Source organism: Eptesicus fuscus, chromosome 8 (assembly GCF_027574615.1).
Source record: "Eptesicus fuscus isolate TK198812 chromosome 8, DD_ASM_mEF_20220401, whole genome shotgun sequence".
NCBI classification, from domain to species: Eukaryota; Metazoa; Chordata; class Mammalia; order Chiroptera; family Vespertilionidae; genus Eptesicus; species Eptesicus fuscus.
This window is the reverse complement of record NC_072480.1, coordinates 97,534,500-97,553,163: the sequence shown is the minus strand read 5'-3', so window position 1 is coordinate 97,553,163 and position 18,664 is coordinate 97,534,500. Positions and strand designations below refer to the sequence as shown.

The 18,664-nt window shown below is 46.6% G+C and overlaps 1 protein-coding gene across 9 annotated transcripts in view; it reads left to right on the top strand.

The window, feature by feature from the left end:
• Nucleotides 1-18,664, top strand: part of TENM3 (teneurin transmembrane protein 3) — a 439,075-nt gene that overhangs the window by 370,990 nt on the left and 49,421 nt on the right. For all 9 annotated transcript variants that reach the window (XM_054720168.1, XM_054720165.1, XM_054720166.1 and 6 more), the window contains 5 exons: nucleotides 6,049-6,265; nucleotides 8,223-8,342; nucleotides 9,181-9,442; nucleotides 15,441-15,708; nucleotides 17,271-17,414. In XM_054720168.1, coding sequence (XP_054576143.1) covers nucleotides 6,049-6,265; nucleotides 8,223-8,342; nucleotides 9,181-9,442; nucleotides 15,441-15,708; nucleotides 17,271-17,414 — 1,011 coding nt within the window. The remainder of the gene's footprint in view (nucleotides 1-6,048; nucleotides 6,266-8,222; nucleotides 8,343-9,180; nucleotides 9,443-15,440; nucleotides 15,709-17,270; nucleotides 17,415-18,664) is intronic.

Sequence of the window (18,664 nt, the reverse complement as noted above, 5' to 3'; positions counted from 1 at the left end):
ATTTATCTTTTCGTTGATGAATTCTGAATTGTAAGTCTTCATAAACAAGGACTTTTCCTTTGTAAAATTATAGTCTTTCATATAATTTGTCTTAATGCTTTTTATAATTGTGTGGATTGCTTAATGTCCAATTAATCAAGAACATTTTTAAAATATGTTTTATTTGAGAGAGAGAGAGAGAGAGACATCGATTGGCTGCCTTCCTGCATGCCCCCACCTTGGGATAGAGCCCACAACCCAAACACATGCCAGGGAATCGAACTGGTGACCTTTTAGTGCATGGGATGGCGCTCAACCAACTGAGCATTTAAAAATCCATATTGTAGTAAAAACAAAACCAAGGAGTGGCATCGTACCTAAAAGTAGGGTAAAGGTGATAAAGGCAAACCAGTCGGTGTTTCTAATGTGCTTTTAAGACATTGTTCTGACTTGTTCAGATCTCACAATCCTTAGGAACTAAAGTCACTCTTTTCTTCATTCAGCAAATATATTGTACCCCGGCTTGGGGCCACATGATGCTGAAGATACAGCAGGGAACTAGATTACCCTTCACGGAGCTTCCTGAGGCCATGGAGCTGCGTGTGGAAGGATGTGGGCTGGGGAGTGAGAGCAGGTCTCCGGGCAGAGGAAATAATGATCTTGAAAGGTCTTGCACGCTGTGTTCAGGAGTTCTAACTACTCAGAAGGAGGCGGGGACCAAGGAAAGGAAGTCTTTCAGCCAAAGAAATGGAATAATGAAATCTGATTTTATTAACTACAGCGTAGAGAATGAATATTAAATTTAGGACAAGACTGGAACCTGAGAAACCTAGCTGTTGTTGAGATCTTGTCAGAAGGTGGCCCCGGTGGCCTGAAGGGTAATTTCAGTGAAATGGAAAGAAGTACACTGATTCAAAAGATGTTTGGGGTGAAGAAAAGAAGGAATTGGTCATTGATTATGTGCAATCAATGACCAAGGGAGGCGAGGATTACATTGGTGTTCTGTGTAGAGAAACTGGGTGGGCGGATGGTGGACCCGCCCGCTGATGTGGGCAGTACAGAAGAAGAGCAGATCGCCTGTGTGGTGTTTTAGGCATGTTACGTGTTGGATGCCTGTGTGCTATCCGAGTGGAAAACCCTAGGAGGCAGCTTGTGGAAATGGAGTTCAGGAGAAGGATCGGCCTGGAGGCATTAGCATGGAACATAGAGACTAAAATCACCACGAAAGCCACTACAGACAAACCAAGAAGATACAGAGAACTGAACATGATGCCACGTCAACCACTCCCTCTGGCTTGGACTGGATAGAGAGTGAGGTGGGGGCTGGGCATTACCTTTTGAGTAAAAGATGAAGATTCACTAAAAGGATACTTGTGACTTTTTATTCAGTCAGTATGTCAAGGTTTTGAGAAACCAATGAAAATAGCCAAAGCTGCTTGAAAGAAGAGCGAGAGCCTGGACAAGCAGGTTAAAGCCAGCGTAGAGGGTAACCTAGGGGAGACGAGGAGTCAGAAGTCTTAGTAATCTGGCAAAGTGTGCCTTTTTTAAAAAAAAAATAATGATTTGGGAAAAAAAAAACACAAGGAAATAGAGCAGGGTGGAAACTTTAAAGCAAGACCAGAGGTTGGCAAACTATGACCCCTAAGCTAAAACCTGGTTTTGTAAATAAAGTTTTATTGGGACATAGTCACACCTATTCATTTACATGCCTTCTTCGGCTGGGCTGCTTTAGTGCTTGCTCTAAAGGCAGCTCAAGAGCTGCAGCAGAGACCCAATGGCCCACAGAGACTAAAATGTGTATTGTCTGGCCCTTTGCAAAATAAGCTTCCCACCCACTGTCTAAAAGCCCAATGGAAGCCTAAGGAATGACAAGAACGTGTTTAAAAATGAAAACTGGAGCAACAATATTAAAGACTGAGCCCAGCCAGCGTGGCTCAGTGGTTGAGCCTCAGCCTATGAACCAGGAGGTCACGGTTCGATTCCCGGTCAGGGGCACATGCCTGGGTTGCGGGCTCCATCCCCAGTGGGGCATGTGCAGGAGGCAGCTCATCAGCGATTCTCTCTCATCATTGATGTTTCTACCTCTTTCTGCCTCTCCCTGCCTCTCTGAAGTCACTAAAAATATATTTTTAAGAAAAGGTTGAGCGAAAGCATAAGCGATATTACCTACTTTACCTCCAAGTACCACTTATATCGCAAAGCTTCAGCTGAAAAGAGAAATGCTCTTAATTGCTATTGACGTTGTTGTTCAGCACGTCTGAACATTTCTGATTTTCTGGAGATTTTTTTATGATTCATTCTACTAGATATGGCTTCTACACCAATATAAATTTAAGCCAGCCTAATATTCTTGAGATTCAAATGGAATCTCGATGATTTTAAGAAGCTATTCCACCAGGACAATTTTGCCACAATATACGTTTGGGCAAGTGGGTCATCAGCTTAGAGGTACCAGATAGCCCCAGCCATGTAAGTACAGACAAAGAAAGAAAAATGTTTTCCCCGTTTGTGGGGAGCCAGATTCATAACCATCCTTCATTTGCTTGGGCAAGTTACTGATCAACTCCCGCGAAAAAAAATAACAAACAGTGTGTCCCTGCATCTTGGCTGCTGAAAAGGAGATTCCTTCTCTGATGGATGTTCGCAGAGAGGCTTGTAAAAATGCATTCCCAGCTGATTCGTTCAGAAGGTGTCGATCTCATGCAGTTTTATGACCTGCGGACTGCATGCCAGATGTACATTTGCTTTTTATAAACTAACAAAGATGAATGGCTGAATTCGAGCACTCCTCCTCGGTCACTGAGCCATACAGCGCCTGCGGGAAGCCACGGTGCGAGTGTGGTGGGGAAAAAGAGAGTGGGGAACGTTTAAACCTTAATTTATCAGAATAATGGACATACAATATAATACAGTACTTGGAAGTACTTTATTGACTAGTTTCTACTCATGTTAAAGAATGAACGTAAGGTGGAACTGCAGGAATATTAGGAAATGTTTGCGTTAAATAGCTCTCCCATGCCAGATGCATTCTAAATCCATGGAGTTTTATTTTTAATTGTTTTTTTTTTTTAAGTCAGTAGTGATATTGGGGCAATGGTTCAACAGTTGACTACTTTAAAGTCTGAATCGCAATAACTGTGCTCCTGCTCCTTTGAAAGAGATGGAGGGGAAATGCGCTGTATTGCACTCTTAGAATTTATCTTCATGAAAAATAAGCCTGTAGCGTAGTTTCATCTTTCTTCCACTAGAAATATTGAGAAATATTTAGACATTTCTCATTTCCGTGGCCTTTTGGCTAAGAAAGTAATATTTCGATGAATTCATATTAAGTTTCAAAGTCCAGTTTCATTTGATTTTATTAAAACATGATTTTATATTTTTCCCAGAGGACTAATACGCAGTGTCAGAAGATTAGCAACACATGCAACACATTTTCAGGCGTGTAACAGACATCTACATGAAAACCTATCGCAAGGAAACAGTATGTCATAAGATCTGCCTGTGGGCAGTTCTGACCCTGTTTTCATGTGTATAGAAATTGTGGTCAGACAGAAATTAAAATACTCATGTAAAGGTAGTCCAGCACCATCACCGTAACGCAAGTACTCGCCCCGTAAGCTTTCCCTTCGAACCACAAGGACAGCAGTGAGAGAGGTGTGGTTACTGTCTCCTGATGAACTAAGTCCTTGCAGTTTTGAGTGACAGAAAGCCCAACCCAGGCAGCAGAGGGAGAAGGGAAGGCCTTTGCTGCTGGGACTGAAGAGCCCAGGAGGCCAGGTCAGGTGCAGAAACCCCAAAGATGCCCCGGGACCTGCCGCTTGTCCCCTCCAGCCTCTGGCTCTGCATCCTCTGAGAGGGCTGGGTTCCCAGGTAACAGCAGCTCCACAGCTGGCAGCTCCAAGCTGGGGGGACCGGGGCTCTCTTCGCAGATCGCCCCTGAAATTCACTCCGGTTAGACCAGGGAGGTCACGTGTCCGTTTCTGATGCAGACATGAGGGCTGTGTGCCTAGACTGAGGCGGGGAGGGATGGGCACCCAGTGAGAGTTTAGAGCTGTTGCCCAAAGACGGGAAATGGGTGTCAGGGGAAATCACAAGGGCTCCCTCCAGTCTTCCTCAGGCGGGCAGAACACACCAAGCCAGGACCCCCGATCTCCGCTTCTCACCTCCCGGGCTGCTGGTCACCCACCGCTAGATGCGCAGTACCATTCATGTAGTCTGTTGTCTTTTGTCTCAGCTTGCTGTCAAATAGCGAAGGGCAAGCTTATATTCTACTAGAGGCCCGGTGCACGGATTCATGCACCTGTGGGGTACCTCAGCCTGGCCTGCGGGGATTGGGCCAAAACTGGCTCTCCGACATCCCCTGAGGGATCCCGGATTGCGAGAGGGTGCAGGCCAGGCCAAGGGACCCCACCAATGCACGATCGGGGCCAGGGAGGGACCACAGGAGGGCTCCAGGACGTGTCCAGCCCATCTCTCCCAGTCCCGATTGGCCAGCCCCAACAGCAAGCTAACTTACCGGTCAGAGCGTCTGCCCCCTAGTGGTCAGTGCACATCATAGCAAATGGTCAAACGAATGGTTGGACACTTAGCATATTAGGCTTTTACTATATAGGATTAATAAGGGTAGCATAAAGCAAAAGAAAAGAAAGAAAATGGTTAGTGTGTTGTTTTTTTAAATAAAAGTTATTTTTTAAAAACACTTGTGTAAATAAAATATATAGGTCAACTAGATACTTTCAACTGATTTGCCATAAGAGAGTCACACCAAGACCTGCTACATGTGTCTGAAGATTTTAAAACTATTTCATCCATCCTCCCAAGAGTGATTAAAGTCTTCAAAAACCAGTGCTTTTTATTAATCTAGTACAGTGGTCGGCAAACTCATTAGTCAACAGAGCCAAATATCAACAGTACAACGATTGAAATTTCTTTTGAGAGCCGAAAACCGACTTCTGTGCATGGGCCACGAAGTTTCAGTCGCACTGTACGTGCGCACCCGCACGTGGTATTTTGTGGAAGAGCCACACTCAAGGGGCCAAAGAGCCGCATGTGACTCACAAGCCGCGGTTTGCCGACCACGGCTCTAGTATATTGAGAAATGTAATTGGCAGGCAGGTGAAAACTTGGGTATCAACTGCTCAGTGAAAAATGAACTTAGCCTGGCCTGACTCAGTGGTTGAGCGTCAACCTATGAGCCAGAGGTCGCAGTTCGGTTCCCAGTCCTGGCATATGCCCGGGTTGCGAGCTCGATCCCCAGTGTGGGGCGTGCGGCAGCCTTAGCCACTAATGGGTTGGTGGATATGTTTCAAACAAAATGCTTAAATGGACATGGAGTGTGGCTTCCTGGAGAAGGCACCAGCAAAGCCTGCCCGTGACTGTTTTACGTCCCCATCGCTATTGGTCGGTTTTCTGTGATAGTGTCTCATTGTTTCCGATATGTAGCATTTTTACATTTGCCACGTTTTAAATTAATATCTCCATTATGGGGAGGCATACCCGGGGCTCAGGCTCCTGTTTAAAGTTTGAGAGACGTCTTCGTTTTATTTGGAACATGCTTTTATCTTCCCTGGGAGAGCAGGATCCTCGCGAGGTGGTGGGCTCGCCTCATCTCGTTGGTGTTGGTTTGCATTGGCTTCATCCCACAGGCGGTATTTCCTGAGCCTTTCCCAAATTAGAACGTCGCCCGTGGAGGCCCGTCCCCTCGCCACACACACTGTGTGTTACCTCCTCGTGCGTTTTCTCTAAATTATAGAGGGTGGAGCGATTGCACAGAGAGCCAGTCCATATTGCTTCACCCTGCTCATGGGCTGTTCTAATTAGTCCTTTTTTATTTCTTGCTCAGAATCAACATGTTCTTTTCAGCCGTCTCCAATCTAAACATTTACTCTCGACGAAAGCAGCTGCTAGGGTCGTGTTTGTATTCCATCGGTTCCAAACGTAGACCTCACGGGAATGACTCTCGGATGGGGGTGGGAGGGACAAAGCGTTGGATGGGAAAAACCAACAACCAGAGCGCTCTCCACACCTCGGCGTGGGAAGGGGTCTCTCACCGCTTACTCTTCTCCGCAGATGGCCTCACCGACTGCATGGACCCCGACTGCTGCTTGCAGAGCTCCTGCCAGAACCAGCCCTACTGCCGCGGGCGGCCCGACCCACAGGACGTCATCAGCCAGAGCCCCCAGTCCCCGTCCCAGCAGGCGGCCAAGTCCTTCTACGAGCGCATCGGCTTCCTCACCGGGGCCGAGAGCACCCACGTGATCCCCGGGGAGAGTCCTTTCAACAAGAGGTTAGTTAGGCACCTCCTCCCGACTCGGCTTCCAAGGGAGCTGACACGGATTCCGAGGGAGCTGACACGGATTCCGAGGAAGCTGACACGGATTCCTAGTGAGCTGACACGGATTCCTAGGGAGCTGAAACGGATTCCTAGTGAGCTGACACGGATTCCTAGTGATTCCGAGTGAGCTTTCACGGATTCCTAGTGAGCTTTCACGGATTCCTAGTGAGCTTTCACGAATTGCTAGTGAGCTTCCACGGATTCCTAGTGAGCTTACACAGATTCCTGGTGAGATTACACGGGTTCCGAGTAAGCTTCCATGGATTCCTAGTAGCTTACACGGATTTCTAGTGAGTTTACACAGGTTCCTAGTGAGCTTCCATGGATTCCTAGTGAGCTTACACAGGTTCCTAGTGAGCTGACACGGATTCCTAGTGAGCTTACACAGGTTCCTAGTGAGCTGACACGGATTCCTAGTGAGCTTACACAGGTTCCTAGTGAGCTTCTATGGATTCCTAGTGAGCTTACACAGGTTCCTAGTGAGCTTCCATGGATTCCTAGTGAGCTTACACAGGTTCCTAGTGAGCTTCTATGGATTCCTAGTGAGCTTACACAGGTTCCTAGTGAGCTGACACGGATTCCTAGTGAGCTTACACAGGTTCCTAGTGAGCTTCTATGGATTCCTAGTGAGCTTACACAGGTTCCTAGTGAGCTTCCATGGATTCCTAGTGAGCTTACACAGGTTCCTAGTGAGCTTCTATGGATTCCTAGTGAGCTTACACAGGTTCCTAGTGAGCTGACACGGATTCCTAGTGAGCTTACACAGGTTCCTAGTGAGCTTCTATGGATTCCTAGTGAGCTTACACAGGTTCCTAGTGAGCTTCCATGGATTCCTAGTGAGCTTACACAGGTTCCTAGTGAGCTTCTATGGATTCCTAGTGAGCTTACATGGATTCCGAGTAGCTTCCACGGATTCCTAGTAGCTTACACGGATTCCTAGTAGCTTACACGGATTCCTACTGAGCTTCCTTGGGTTCCGAGTGAGCTTCCACGGATTCCTAGGGAGCTTACACGGATCTGCTGCTGGCTGTGCAGATGAGGAAGGTGCTTTTTTTTTAAGGCAGTTTTTCCTCTTTCAGCAAAGTCTTCCCCAAACCTCGCGTTGCGAGCGTCCTTGACACGATTCCCGTACTTTGTCAACTTCAGGGCCCACGCCATAACGGGACACCCACTAGGGAGTCAGTAAATCGTCCTTTAGCTCGTTGGCACAGTTGGAAATGTTTCGAAAGAGGCCACGAAAAACCCCAAAAGGCAAAAGAGAAGTGCACTCTCACTTTTAGCTGCGCTCACCCGGTAATATAAATGCTGAGGAGGGGACGGCAGGCAGACTGTGGCCGCGGCTGTGCTGTGCGGGGCGCTGATGACCGGCCTGACCCGGGACGGCGAGGCAGGTGTCCGCGGCTCGCTCGCCCGGGGGTGATTGACTCCGGACTCCTGGGTCTGCAGCGATTTCGCAGCCTTAATGCAGCGAGACCCAGCGGCTGATTAAAAGTTGTTGCACGAATGTTCCTTATTGCCCCTTAAATCTTGTATCGCTCGCTCCCTGAAGATTTACAGATTGCCTCGGAATTAATTGGAAAGTATACTTTTCTTCATGTAAGCACCAGACATATGACTTATGAAAAAAAGGGGGCAGTTTATCATTTTAAAATTCATCTCTAAATTACTGGTTTGGATAAGTCTCCAAAACCAGATTGCAGCGAATTGAAAACCCAGGGCCAGACGCTCGGCATGTAGAGAAGGTGGGTTACAGGGAATTAGAGGGGACACAGCCTTGGGAGCCTCTGGGGTCTGGCTTTGTGAATAAGGATTGTGTGTGATGTTACCTGAGGTGGAATCATCTCTAACTCGGACGTGGGTGGGGCTGAGAAGACACTTGTTCACTCTGGCTCTTCTGCGTCTCCCACAGCCTCGCGTCCGTCATCAGAGGCCAAGTGCTGACTGCGGACGGCACGCCACTCATCGGCGTCAACGTCTCGTTTTTCCATTACCCAGAGTATGGCTACACCATCACCCGGCAGGACGGCATGTGAGTTCGTCCTAGTGCACAGTCTCTGACGTACTTTAAGAAGCAGAACTAGACCATCTTGCCCCAGCTGGTTTGGCTCAGTGGATAGAGCGTCAGCCTGCGGCCTGAAGGGTCCCGGGTTCGATTCCAGTTAAGGGCACATGCCTAGATTGCAGGCTCAATCCCCAGTGGAGGGATGTGCAGGAGGCAGCTGATCAATGGTTCTCTCTCATCATTGATGTTTCTATCTCTCTCTTCCTTACTCTCTGAAATCAATAAAAATTTATATTTTTTTAAATCTAAAAAAAAAAAGAAAAAAAAAAAAGAACTAGACATTCTTCAATCACCCAGCACGTTTTATTGTCCCTCGTGATAGAGAAGTACATCAGCGTTTAGGCTCCAGAAATCTGTGACGGTACACGGAGCAGAAACTTAGAGTCATCTATTCATGTCGTTCTTTAAGAGTTGATTTCCTTTTCTAAGGCATGATGACAGTGTTGTGGTTTTGTACGAGAAAGTTCTTTGTCTTGGGGGATTCTGGGTGAGATATTTCGGAGTGACATTGCATAATATGTACAACTTAAGCTCAGGTGGTCCTGAGAAAGGAGACGATAGGTAGATGATAAAGTCAATGTGGAAAAATGTAAATAAATTGGTATATCTAAGTGAAGGGTATATGAGTGTTTGTTGGATCATTCTTTTCCTATTCCTGTAGATTTGAAACTATTTCACAGGAAAGTTGGGAGGAGAAGTCGACTTTCTTTGTCAAGCATATTAATTGGAGGAGGTTAAACTAGATGGACTGGGAGTCGTTCCATGGGACCCAGGTGATTCACTAGGTGTATCTTGTTTTCTTTAGGTTTGATTTGGTGGCAAATGGCGGGGCCTCTCTCACTCTGGTGTTTGAGCGATCCCCGTTCCTCACTCAGTACCACACCGTGTGGATCCCCTGGAACGTCTTCTACGTGATGGACACCCTGGTCATGAAGAAAGAGGAGAATGACATCCCCAGCTGTGATCTGAGTGGGTTTGTGAGGCCCAATCCTATCATCGTGTCATCGCCTTTATCCACCTTCTTCCGGTCGTCTCCCGAAGACAGTCCCATCATCCCTGAAACGCAGGTAGATATGCTAGCCGTGCTTCTCAGTAAGCCACGTCAGGTCATGGGGTGTCCGAAGGCTGTTTGAACAGGGCTGCATCATTCTAGTGCTGCCCTCTGTCATTCTATAGAGTGAACTATAGAATGTGGGGGAGGGGGGGAGTGAGTCCATATGCATGAACTAGATGTTGTTATAGTAGGATCTCTGTTATTTCTTCAAGGTCTGTTTTCCTTCAGGCTGCATCTGTATAAATGTAGCAGTTGTAGCTACATTGTAGCTACATGTAGATGGAAAAACAACCTCAACGCAATAGCAATGACGTCCTTGCTCGTGAATTCACTCATTCGTTGGGAAAAGGTTTTAGTGCCTACAGGTACTTGACCTCCTGACTGCCTTGCCCAAGGTCATTTCTTAATAACTCACCATGTGATTATTATTATTATAAGTAAAAAAAGTTTTCAAAAAGATTATTTTTGACAGAAAATGTTCATTAATTTTCTCAAGATAACACTTTTAAAACTTGATATTCTGTCTTAAGGTCTACGATACGTAATTCATAAAGTCCTATTCTCACAGGTTAAAAAAAAAGCCTTATAATTTTCTTTGAAACAGCCATATTTTCACTACTCATTTTATCTACTGAACTATCTGGGCATTGTTTTCTTTCCTATATGTTACAATTAGAAATACTTTCAGCCCAGCCGGCGTGGCTCAGTGGCTGAGTGTTGACCTACGAACCAAGAGATCACGGTTCAATTCCCTGTCAGAGCACATGCCCGGGTTGTGGGCTCGATCCCCAATAGGGGATGTGCAGGAGGCAACCAATCAATGATTCTTCTCATCATTGATGTTTCTATCTCTCTCTCCCTCTCCCTTCCTCTCTGAAATCAATAAAAATATATTTTAGATTAAACAAAAAAGAAATACTTTCAGATACTAAAGGCAGGACATTTGGCACCATAATAATGGATTTTATTCATAAAAAGCTAAGTAAAAGTACTTAACTTTCAAAAATACAGCAGCACACCGCAGCTTCGTCAGGTCCGTTCTTCGAGTATTCATGGAACGCCTGCTCTGCACCAGCACTGTCCGAGTGGAGCAGGTCAGAAACCAGTCGGAGGAGCACCTGCTCTCCAGGGCTTACCAGCTAATAGGGAGAGAGAAACATCAAATGTGCAAAGACGGGTCAGGTTGTGAATAAGACTTATTTTTAAAGAACGAAGCAGGGTAACGTGGTTGGAGAGCAATTTTACAGCGTGTGGTTTGGGAAGATCCCTTTGATGACATGGTATTCCATCAGACACGTTAAGTGAAAGAATAAACCTTAAAAAGAGAAGCATTCCAGGCAGAGCAGAGGAGCAAGTTCAGAGGCTCCGAAGGAAGAGCTTGCTTGGCGTGTTCAAGGAAGAGCAAAGAGGCAGCAGGTGTGGCTGGAGTGAAGGTCGTGGTACATCAATCCTAAGTCACTGAAGGCCACGGCGCGGGTAAGAGCTGCTCACTCTGAGTGAGAGGCCACTGGAGGCTGAAACGAGGAGCCCAGTCAGGAGGCGAGATGAGTCCACAGGAGAAAGGGTGTGGCCTGGACAGACGTGAGGGGTGAGGTGGTAAGAAGTGACCGTGTGAGAGTAGAGTCCAGGGAGGAGGATGGAAGTAAGGCTGTGTGAGGGAGTCATCGGCGTTACAGATCCACTCACAGCCTGGGATGAGGAAGTGTAGGTGGAGATGAGAGGAGGTGAGAAGAACACAATATGAGATTGCTCACAGGCAAACACGCTGCAGACGAGACACCTTGTTCATTTGCTGTGGAACAGTCCAGCAGACTTGGAGCTGAAGCTTTAAGGAATTCATTGCAACCTATTCAATTTAGTCCTTCCTCCCTGGGGTCCACTTGGCAGTTACTGACCTCCTTAGCCAGTCCTAAAATAGACTTAACCTAGAGGCACTGTCTGTCCATTGGTGGCAGATGTCTAGCAAACCAGGTCATTGAAATAGGTTTCAAATAGTCAACAGTTCCAGGAATACATGGCGGGTGGGGGGTTTTTTCTCCCCGTTCCATCATACAGACATCTAACATTTAGCAAAATGTACTGAGGGCCTATTATGTACAAGGCAGTCCGCTAGGATAAAAGAATACTAAGACACGCATCCTGCTATGCTAAACAGGATCAGGATGTGAATGAAGAATTATGGGATGTCAAAAGAGAGGTCAACTCCCAAGGAAGCCAAAGAAAGTGTCACTGAGGAAGTTGAAGAAAATGTGTGAGCAGCGGTGTGGTGGTAAAAACAGTCCTATCTAATGAAAGAGTAATATGTAAATTGACCATCACTCCAACACACAAGATAGCTGCCCCATGTGGTCAAAGATGGCTGTCCCCATGTGGACACAAGATGGCCTCCACTAGATGGCCAGCAGGGGAGGGCAGTTGGGAGGGACCAGGCCTGCAAGGGAGGGTAGTTGTGGGTGATCAGGCCAGCAGGGGAGGGCAGTTGGGAGGGACCAGGCCTGCAAGGGAGGGCAGTTGGGGGCAATCAAGCCTGCAGGGGAGGGCAGTTAGGGGTGACCAGGCTGGCAGAGGAGGGAAGTTGGGGGCGACTGGGCCTGCAGGGAAGTGCAGTTGGGGGGGACCCAGGCCTGCAAGGGAGGACAGTTAGGGGCAATCAGGCTGGCAGGGGAGTGGTTAGGGGGTGATCAGGCTGGCAGGCAGAAGCTGTTAGGGGCAATCAGGAAGGCAGGCAGGCGAGCAGTTGGGAGCCAGCAGTCCTGGATTGTGAGAGGGATCCCAGATTGAAGAGGGTGCAGGCTGGGCTGAGGGACACACCCCCTGTGCACGAATTTCGTGCACTGGGCCTCTAGTGTAGTATAAAAACTGATGAGCAATTTAAATGTAGCGCATATAAGGGGAAAGAGTGGGGGAGTTTGTGAATGGCCCTGAAAGGCCATACGATGGAGACCTTGCATTCTTTAGGCAATAAGGAACCAGGCTCCGTGGTTGAAGCATCATCGGTCCGCAGATCGAAGGGTCTCAGGTTTGATTCCCGGTCAAGGGAATGTACCTCAGTTGCAGGTTCCCCTGCCCCGGGAGGGGCACATGCAGGAGACAACCAGTGGATGTGTCTGTCTCACGTCAATGTTTCTCTCTCTCTTCCCCTCCACCCTCCCTTCCATTCTCTCTAGAAATCAATGGAAAAAATATCCTCGGGTGAAGATTTAAAAAAATAAATAAAAATAGGGAACCAGAGGACCAATGAAGTCTTTTTAGCATTTCTCTACAGCTAACTAAGCGACAGAGATCAGTGAGCAGGCTAGCGTTCCCCGTAGCCCCATGCATATCCCGCGCACAGGTGGAGAGGTCCCAACAATCATGGTGGTGAGGGAAATGGAGAAGAGGGAGTGGGTTAGACAGAGATTTGGACGGTAAAATGGGCAGGATGTAGCTTCTAACCGGACGTGCAATGGGGTCCAGAGCAGGCCTCGCAGACCACGCGGCTGCCAAAAGTGGGCTGAACGGTTTGTTTCCCCTCTGGCTGGACTGACCTTCCCACTAATGCAGAATAACGGGGTCCCGTTAAATTACATAGGAGAAAGCATGCTTTAACGAGCTAAATCACAGGTATGTGTTCCATGAAAGTAGGTCAATGACGGTCAAGCCAGTAATCCGTTATTAAAATTAGGATAACACATGCTACTTTGAAAGAGAAAAGCAATTTCTAGGTCACAGGAAATACATGAATGAGAGATTGCCTTCCATATAGAAAACCAGTCAAACGTGTGGGAAGTTATTTTCAAAATAAACTAAGAGGAAATAGAGTGTATGCTTTAGGTTTCAATCGCTTACATTTTCAGGGCCGTTCGGGAGTCACAGAACCTGTTCTTCAAACGAACCCATTGATATTCCACCCAGTGAGGGGAGAACCATGCGTTGTGTTTCGTGGATTCACCTCATACCCCACGGTCGATCTTGAACGCCGTGGTCTCCCTGAGTGGAATGAGCTCTAGAAAGTTTCTGTATGCTCCAGAACTATTTTGCTTCAGACAGTGTGTGTCTGAGCTCAGTCAGTGGGTTTGGTAAAGAACCCCGACTGGAACAACGAGGCGTGTCTGTTAAAGTGTAGCAGTGCCCACTTACTCTCCCGCAGGGCATCGGCACGGCCCTGTTGTAGATTCATGCCAGCGCCGCTCACACACCGGAAGGAAGCTCGTTGAGCTCCTTCTTTTGTGCCAGTTCAGCCATTCTATTGTTTCCATTGACACTGACAGCTCCCCGCCCCCCCAGGGCCCAGGGTTCTACTTAAGTTATTAAAATTTGGAGATGACAGATGTACATCATTCCTGTGTCCTGTGTGAGAGGAGTTGGGCGAGAGAAACACTTCTGAGCATTGAATCTCCCTTCCATGATTTCGTAACATAAAAGGCGATCCTTTCTGTCTGCGTAAGGAATCCTGGTAGGGCAACGTGAGGAAGCCTCTGGAAGCGCTACGTAGCCCTAACCAGTTTGGCTCAGTGGGTAGAGCATAGGCTCGCAGACTGAAGGGTCCTGGGTTCGATTCCAGTCAAGGACACATACCTCAGTTGCAGGCTCGATCCTGGCCCTGGTTGGGGTGTGTGCGGGAGGCAACCAATCCATGTGTCTCTCTCACATCGATGTTTCTCTCTCTGTGTCTCTCCTCCCTTCCACTCTCTCTTAAAAAAAATCAATGGAAAGATATCCTCCAGTGAGGATTCACAAAACAAAAAAAAGAAAACACTACGTAATTCTAAGTTGAGAAAGGGGCGTTTCCTGCCCAGGTTCTGGGACAGATAGAGCCTGCACTTTACAGTGTGTGTAGTAAGGCATTGAGGGGCTACCATTGTTACCCAGATTCATAGGAGTGTTGGCAAGGAGAGTCTGAACCATTTAGGAAGACTTGTATATGCTACTTAAGTATAATGTTTTGTATGCATCAGTATACATTTGTTAGCATTCATTGAACTAGTCACATCAATGGGTAAATGGTAGGGTTAAGAATTTTTTTTAATGTGTACAGTAGATAATTCCTATGTGGATAATTATATTAACTTTTTACAGTCCGGTTTCGATTCAAAAGGTATATATTGAGTGTCTTATTGTGCATTCAATAACACATTAATTGTTCACAGAGGAAGTTTTTCACAGCTTTAAACTACTAATTCATTTGCTGTCATATAAAAAATCAGCCCTAGCTGGTTTGGCTCAGTGGATAGAGCATCGGCCTGCAGACTGAAGGGTCCCAGGTTCGATTCTGGCCAAGGGCACATGCCCAGGGTTGTGGGCTCGGTCCCCAGTGGGGGGCGTGCAGGAAGCAGCGATCAATGATTCTCTCTCATCATTGATGTTTCTATCTCTCTATCCCTCTCCCTTCCTCTCTGAAATCAATAAAGAAATATTTTAAAAATAAATAAATAAATGAATAAATAAAATAAAATAAGAATCAGTGGTGAGTCCTAGCTCAGTGTTGAGCTAATTATGAGGATGTGCTGTTATTATATTACCTTTCCACATGGATATGGAATGTGCGACAATTGAACCCAAATGAATTGGCCTTTTTTTGTCATCATTCCTGCCTTTGTAGGCTGGGACCAGTCGGGTGATGAGGCTAGAGCAGAGGTTTAATCCCCAATTGTGCAGCTGGGGGAGACCAGCTCTCCGGCCTAGACCACATCCCTGTTCTGAGCCAACCATCTTACACATGTTGCTCTGACTCTCCCGGGCGATGGGGCTAGCGAGACTCCAGGTGACTGTAAACCAGCAAGTCCGTGCACGTCACCCGGTGGCGCAGTCACAGTGTCTCCTGTAGGGGGAGCCCCTGAGGCCAGAGTGACTCAGAATGAAGGACCAGAGGCCTGGAGGAGGAGCGAGCCTGGGCTGGCCGCAGGTGCATCCCTGGTTGTCCAGCAGGATCACAGCTCACCGGGGCATTTAGGAACAGTGCCTCCTCTCGGTTCTTTCCCGTGTATTTCATCTCGTGGCTGTAGGTGATCCCAGTGCTTTATCCACACCAGGTGCTCCATGAAGAGACCACAATCCCGGGCACAGACCTCAGACTGTCCTACCTGAGCTCCAGAGCTGCCGGCTACAAGTCCGTCCTCAAGGTCACCATGACCCAGGCCGTGATTCCCTTCAATCTGATGAAGGTCCACCTCATGGTAGCTGTCGTAGGAAGACTCTTTCAAAAGTGGTTTCCCGCCTCACCAAACTTGGCCTACACCTTCATATGGGACAAAACAGACGCGTATAATCAGAAGGTCTATGGTCTGTCTGAAGCTGTCGGTGAGTTCCGTGTAAATGTATTCTGCGTCAGACCGATTGTCTTGCCCTGGCTGGTTTGTTCAGTGGTCAGAGCGTTGGCCCACAGACCAAGGCATTGTGGGTTAGATTCCCAGTCAGGGGCATGTACCTCAGTTGCAGGTTCGATCCCTGGTCCTGGTCGGGGGCGTGTGGGAGGCAACCCATCGATGTGTCTGTCTCACATCGATGTTTCTCTCTTTCTCCCCTTCTTTCCTCCCCTTCACTCTCTCTCTCTAATGATCAATGGGGGGAAAATATCATCAGGTGAAGATTAACAACAACGAAAAATTGTCTTCATTCAGAATTAACCTAAAAGTAATTGTAAGCCATGGAAACCAATGGGTGAGCAGATAGGAAGGCAGTGGAACTGTCACAGGGAAATTGCCCACCAGTTGGCTCGGATGCACCAGGAAAAGGAATGTATTCCATGTGGCCAGGAAAAGGTCATCATCTTTTCTGGCTGAAATTATATCTTAGAAGAAGGTTCTAGAAGAAATTTCAGATTATCTTTTTTTTTCATGTTTTTTTCTTTATTGTCTGTGTCCTTTTTTTTTTTTATTTTCTTCTTTATAATTTTAACTCCCTGGCTTTCCTTAGTTTTTTCATGTCTTCCTGTATCTCACAACTAGTGTAACTTTGATTCATAGTGATGTTTATCAGGGTATCAGACAACATTTGTGCCTAAAAATTATTTTAGCTCTTTTGATCAGAAGATCGATTCAAGGAGAGGCTATTCTTAAAACATCAGTCAAACCAGTTGTTTTACAGAGTGACTGGATGGTGTAATCCAAGTTAGACATGTGGAGATATACTTAAAATAGCTCAAACTCTGGCTCAGAAAACATCAAAAACTAAGGATCATGTGCTTCCTTCTACTCATTTTTCATAGAGCAAACATGGTATTCTGAAGTTAATCTGTAATGTGGACTTGAATTAATTCAAAGCAGCCAGATAATTGCCACTACTCCGTTTGCTTTGTTCTGAACTTTAAAATTCATGTTGCATTGTGAACTCTGAGGTTCTTTGTGATTTGTTCAAATTAATGTACTGTTAATTCTGTTGTTCATTCCTGACAACGTGAATATAATGTCATAATATGGCTTTTTTGCTGTACTGAGTCTTACTTATTGTAAATGTTTCTCATAACTTAATACCCTTGGACACTAAATAGCTCTAATAATTCAGATAGCAAGTAAGATTTATAGTTGTTATGAACTGATTGCCATTTGGGGCTGATTTATCTGATCTAACTACTTAACTAGGTGCCCGACCTGAACTTCATTGTGTGCTATGACCCCCCAATAAAGAAGACTATGGTAAAGTAAAAATACTAGTTTTCAACAAAACCAGTGCAAAAATAATATTTGGCGGTCATTTTTTTAGAGGAAAAAATATTTTATGCGATCAAATCTTCTCATATAAAAAACTACACTCTGCCCATAAATCAGTGGAGATACAGTCTCAGAACACAGTTGTGGAAAATAAGGAAGTGTGTTGTATTTCCGCTGTCGCTGACAGAGGGACGTGGTCTGTCTCCATTGCAGTGTCGGTGGGATATGAGTACGAGTCATGCTTGGACCTGACCCTGTGGGAGAAGAGAACTGCCATTTTGCAAGGCTACGAACTGGACGCTTCCAACATGGGCGGCTGGACACTGGATAAACATCACGTGTTGGATGTTCAGAATGGTAAGGTCTTGTTCCTAGTTACCATTGCTCACCTTCAAACTGATTAGATTGCACAACAGTTTATTCTATGTGTGATGGGATTAGCGTTAGTAAGGAAAGGTAAGGATACACAATCGGCCCTTAAACAATACAGAATTAGGGGCACCAACCCCCTGCTCATCGAAAAGTCTGGGTATAAGTTTTGACTCCCCAAAACCCAGCTAGTGATAGCCTGCTGTTGACCAGAAGCCTTACCGATAACGAAGTCCATTAACATAGATGTTGCATGTTGTATTAGTACTAGAGGCCCGATGCACGAAGATTCGTGCAAGAATGGACCTTCCTTCCCCTGGCTGCCAGCACTGCCTTCGTTCTGGCCGGAGCCGCCTTTTCCCTCCCGCCCGGAGCCGCCTTTCCGCTGCGGCCGACTTTCCGCCTTCCCACGCTGCCCAGAGGCCTGGAGCCACTGGGGTGGAGCAGAACGCCTGCATATGCAAATTAACCTTCCATCCTTGTTGGGTTAATTTGCATACTCACTCCTGATTGGCTGGTGGGCATCGCAGAGGTACAGTCAATTAGCATGTTATTCTTTTATTAGTGTAGATCATATACTGTATCCTTACAATAAGTCACCTAGAGAAAAGAAAATCTTAGGAAGAAAATCATAAGGGCCTTGACCAGTGTGCTCAGTGGGTTGGGTGTCATTCCATGCACTGAAAGGTCACCAGTTCCACTGCCAGACAGGGCACAAGCCCGAGGCGTGGGCTCAATCCCCAGTAGGGAGTGTGCAGGAGGCAGCTGACAGGGGTTTTGTTCTCACATTGATGTTTCTCTCCCTCGCCCTCTCCCTTCCTCTCTTTCTAAAAACATCAATTAAATTTACTTTTCAAACGGTCTACTCTTTTTTAAAAAAAGACAAATCATAAGGGAGAGAAAATACATTTACACACTGTATGTATTTATTGCAAAAAAAATTCATGTATCACAGACCTGCACAGTTCAAATCCATGTTCAAGGGTCCGCTGTACTTTTGAAGTCTATAAAAGCCTGGAGTGGGGACCACATAATAGTCTTCTGTCCGCTTTGTGAACGTTCAGCTATTCATCACCAGAGTAGTGTTCCCGTTGGAATGGAAGGGCTGGGCCGGTGCTGCATTGGAAGCCATCTTCACCACGGACACGCCCAGAGTGTCTCCTTCTTCAGCAAGTCACTGAGCCACTGATCCGAAGTGCTCTCTGCAGGTTTACCCAAAACGGAGAGGGGGAGGTTTT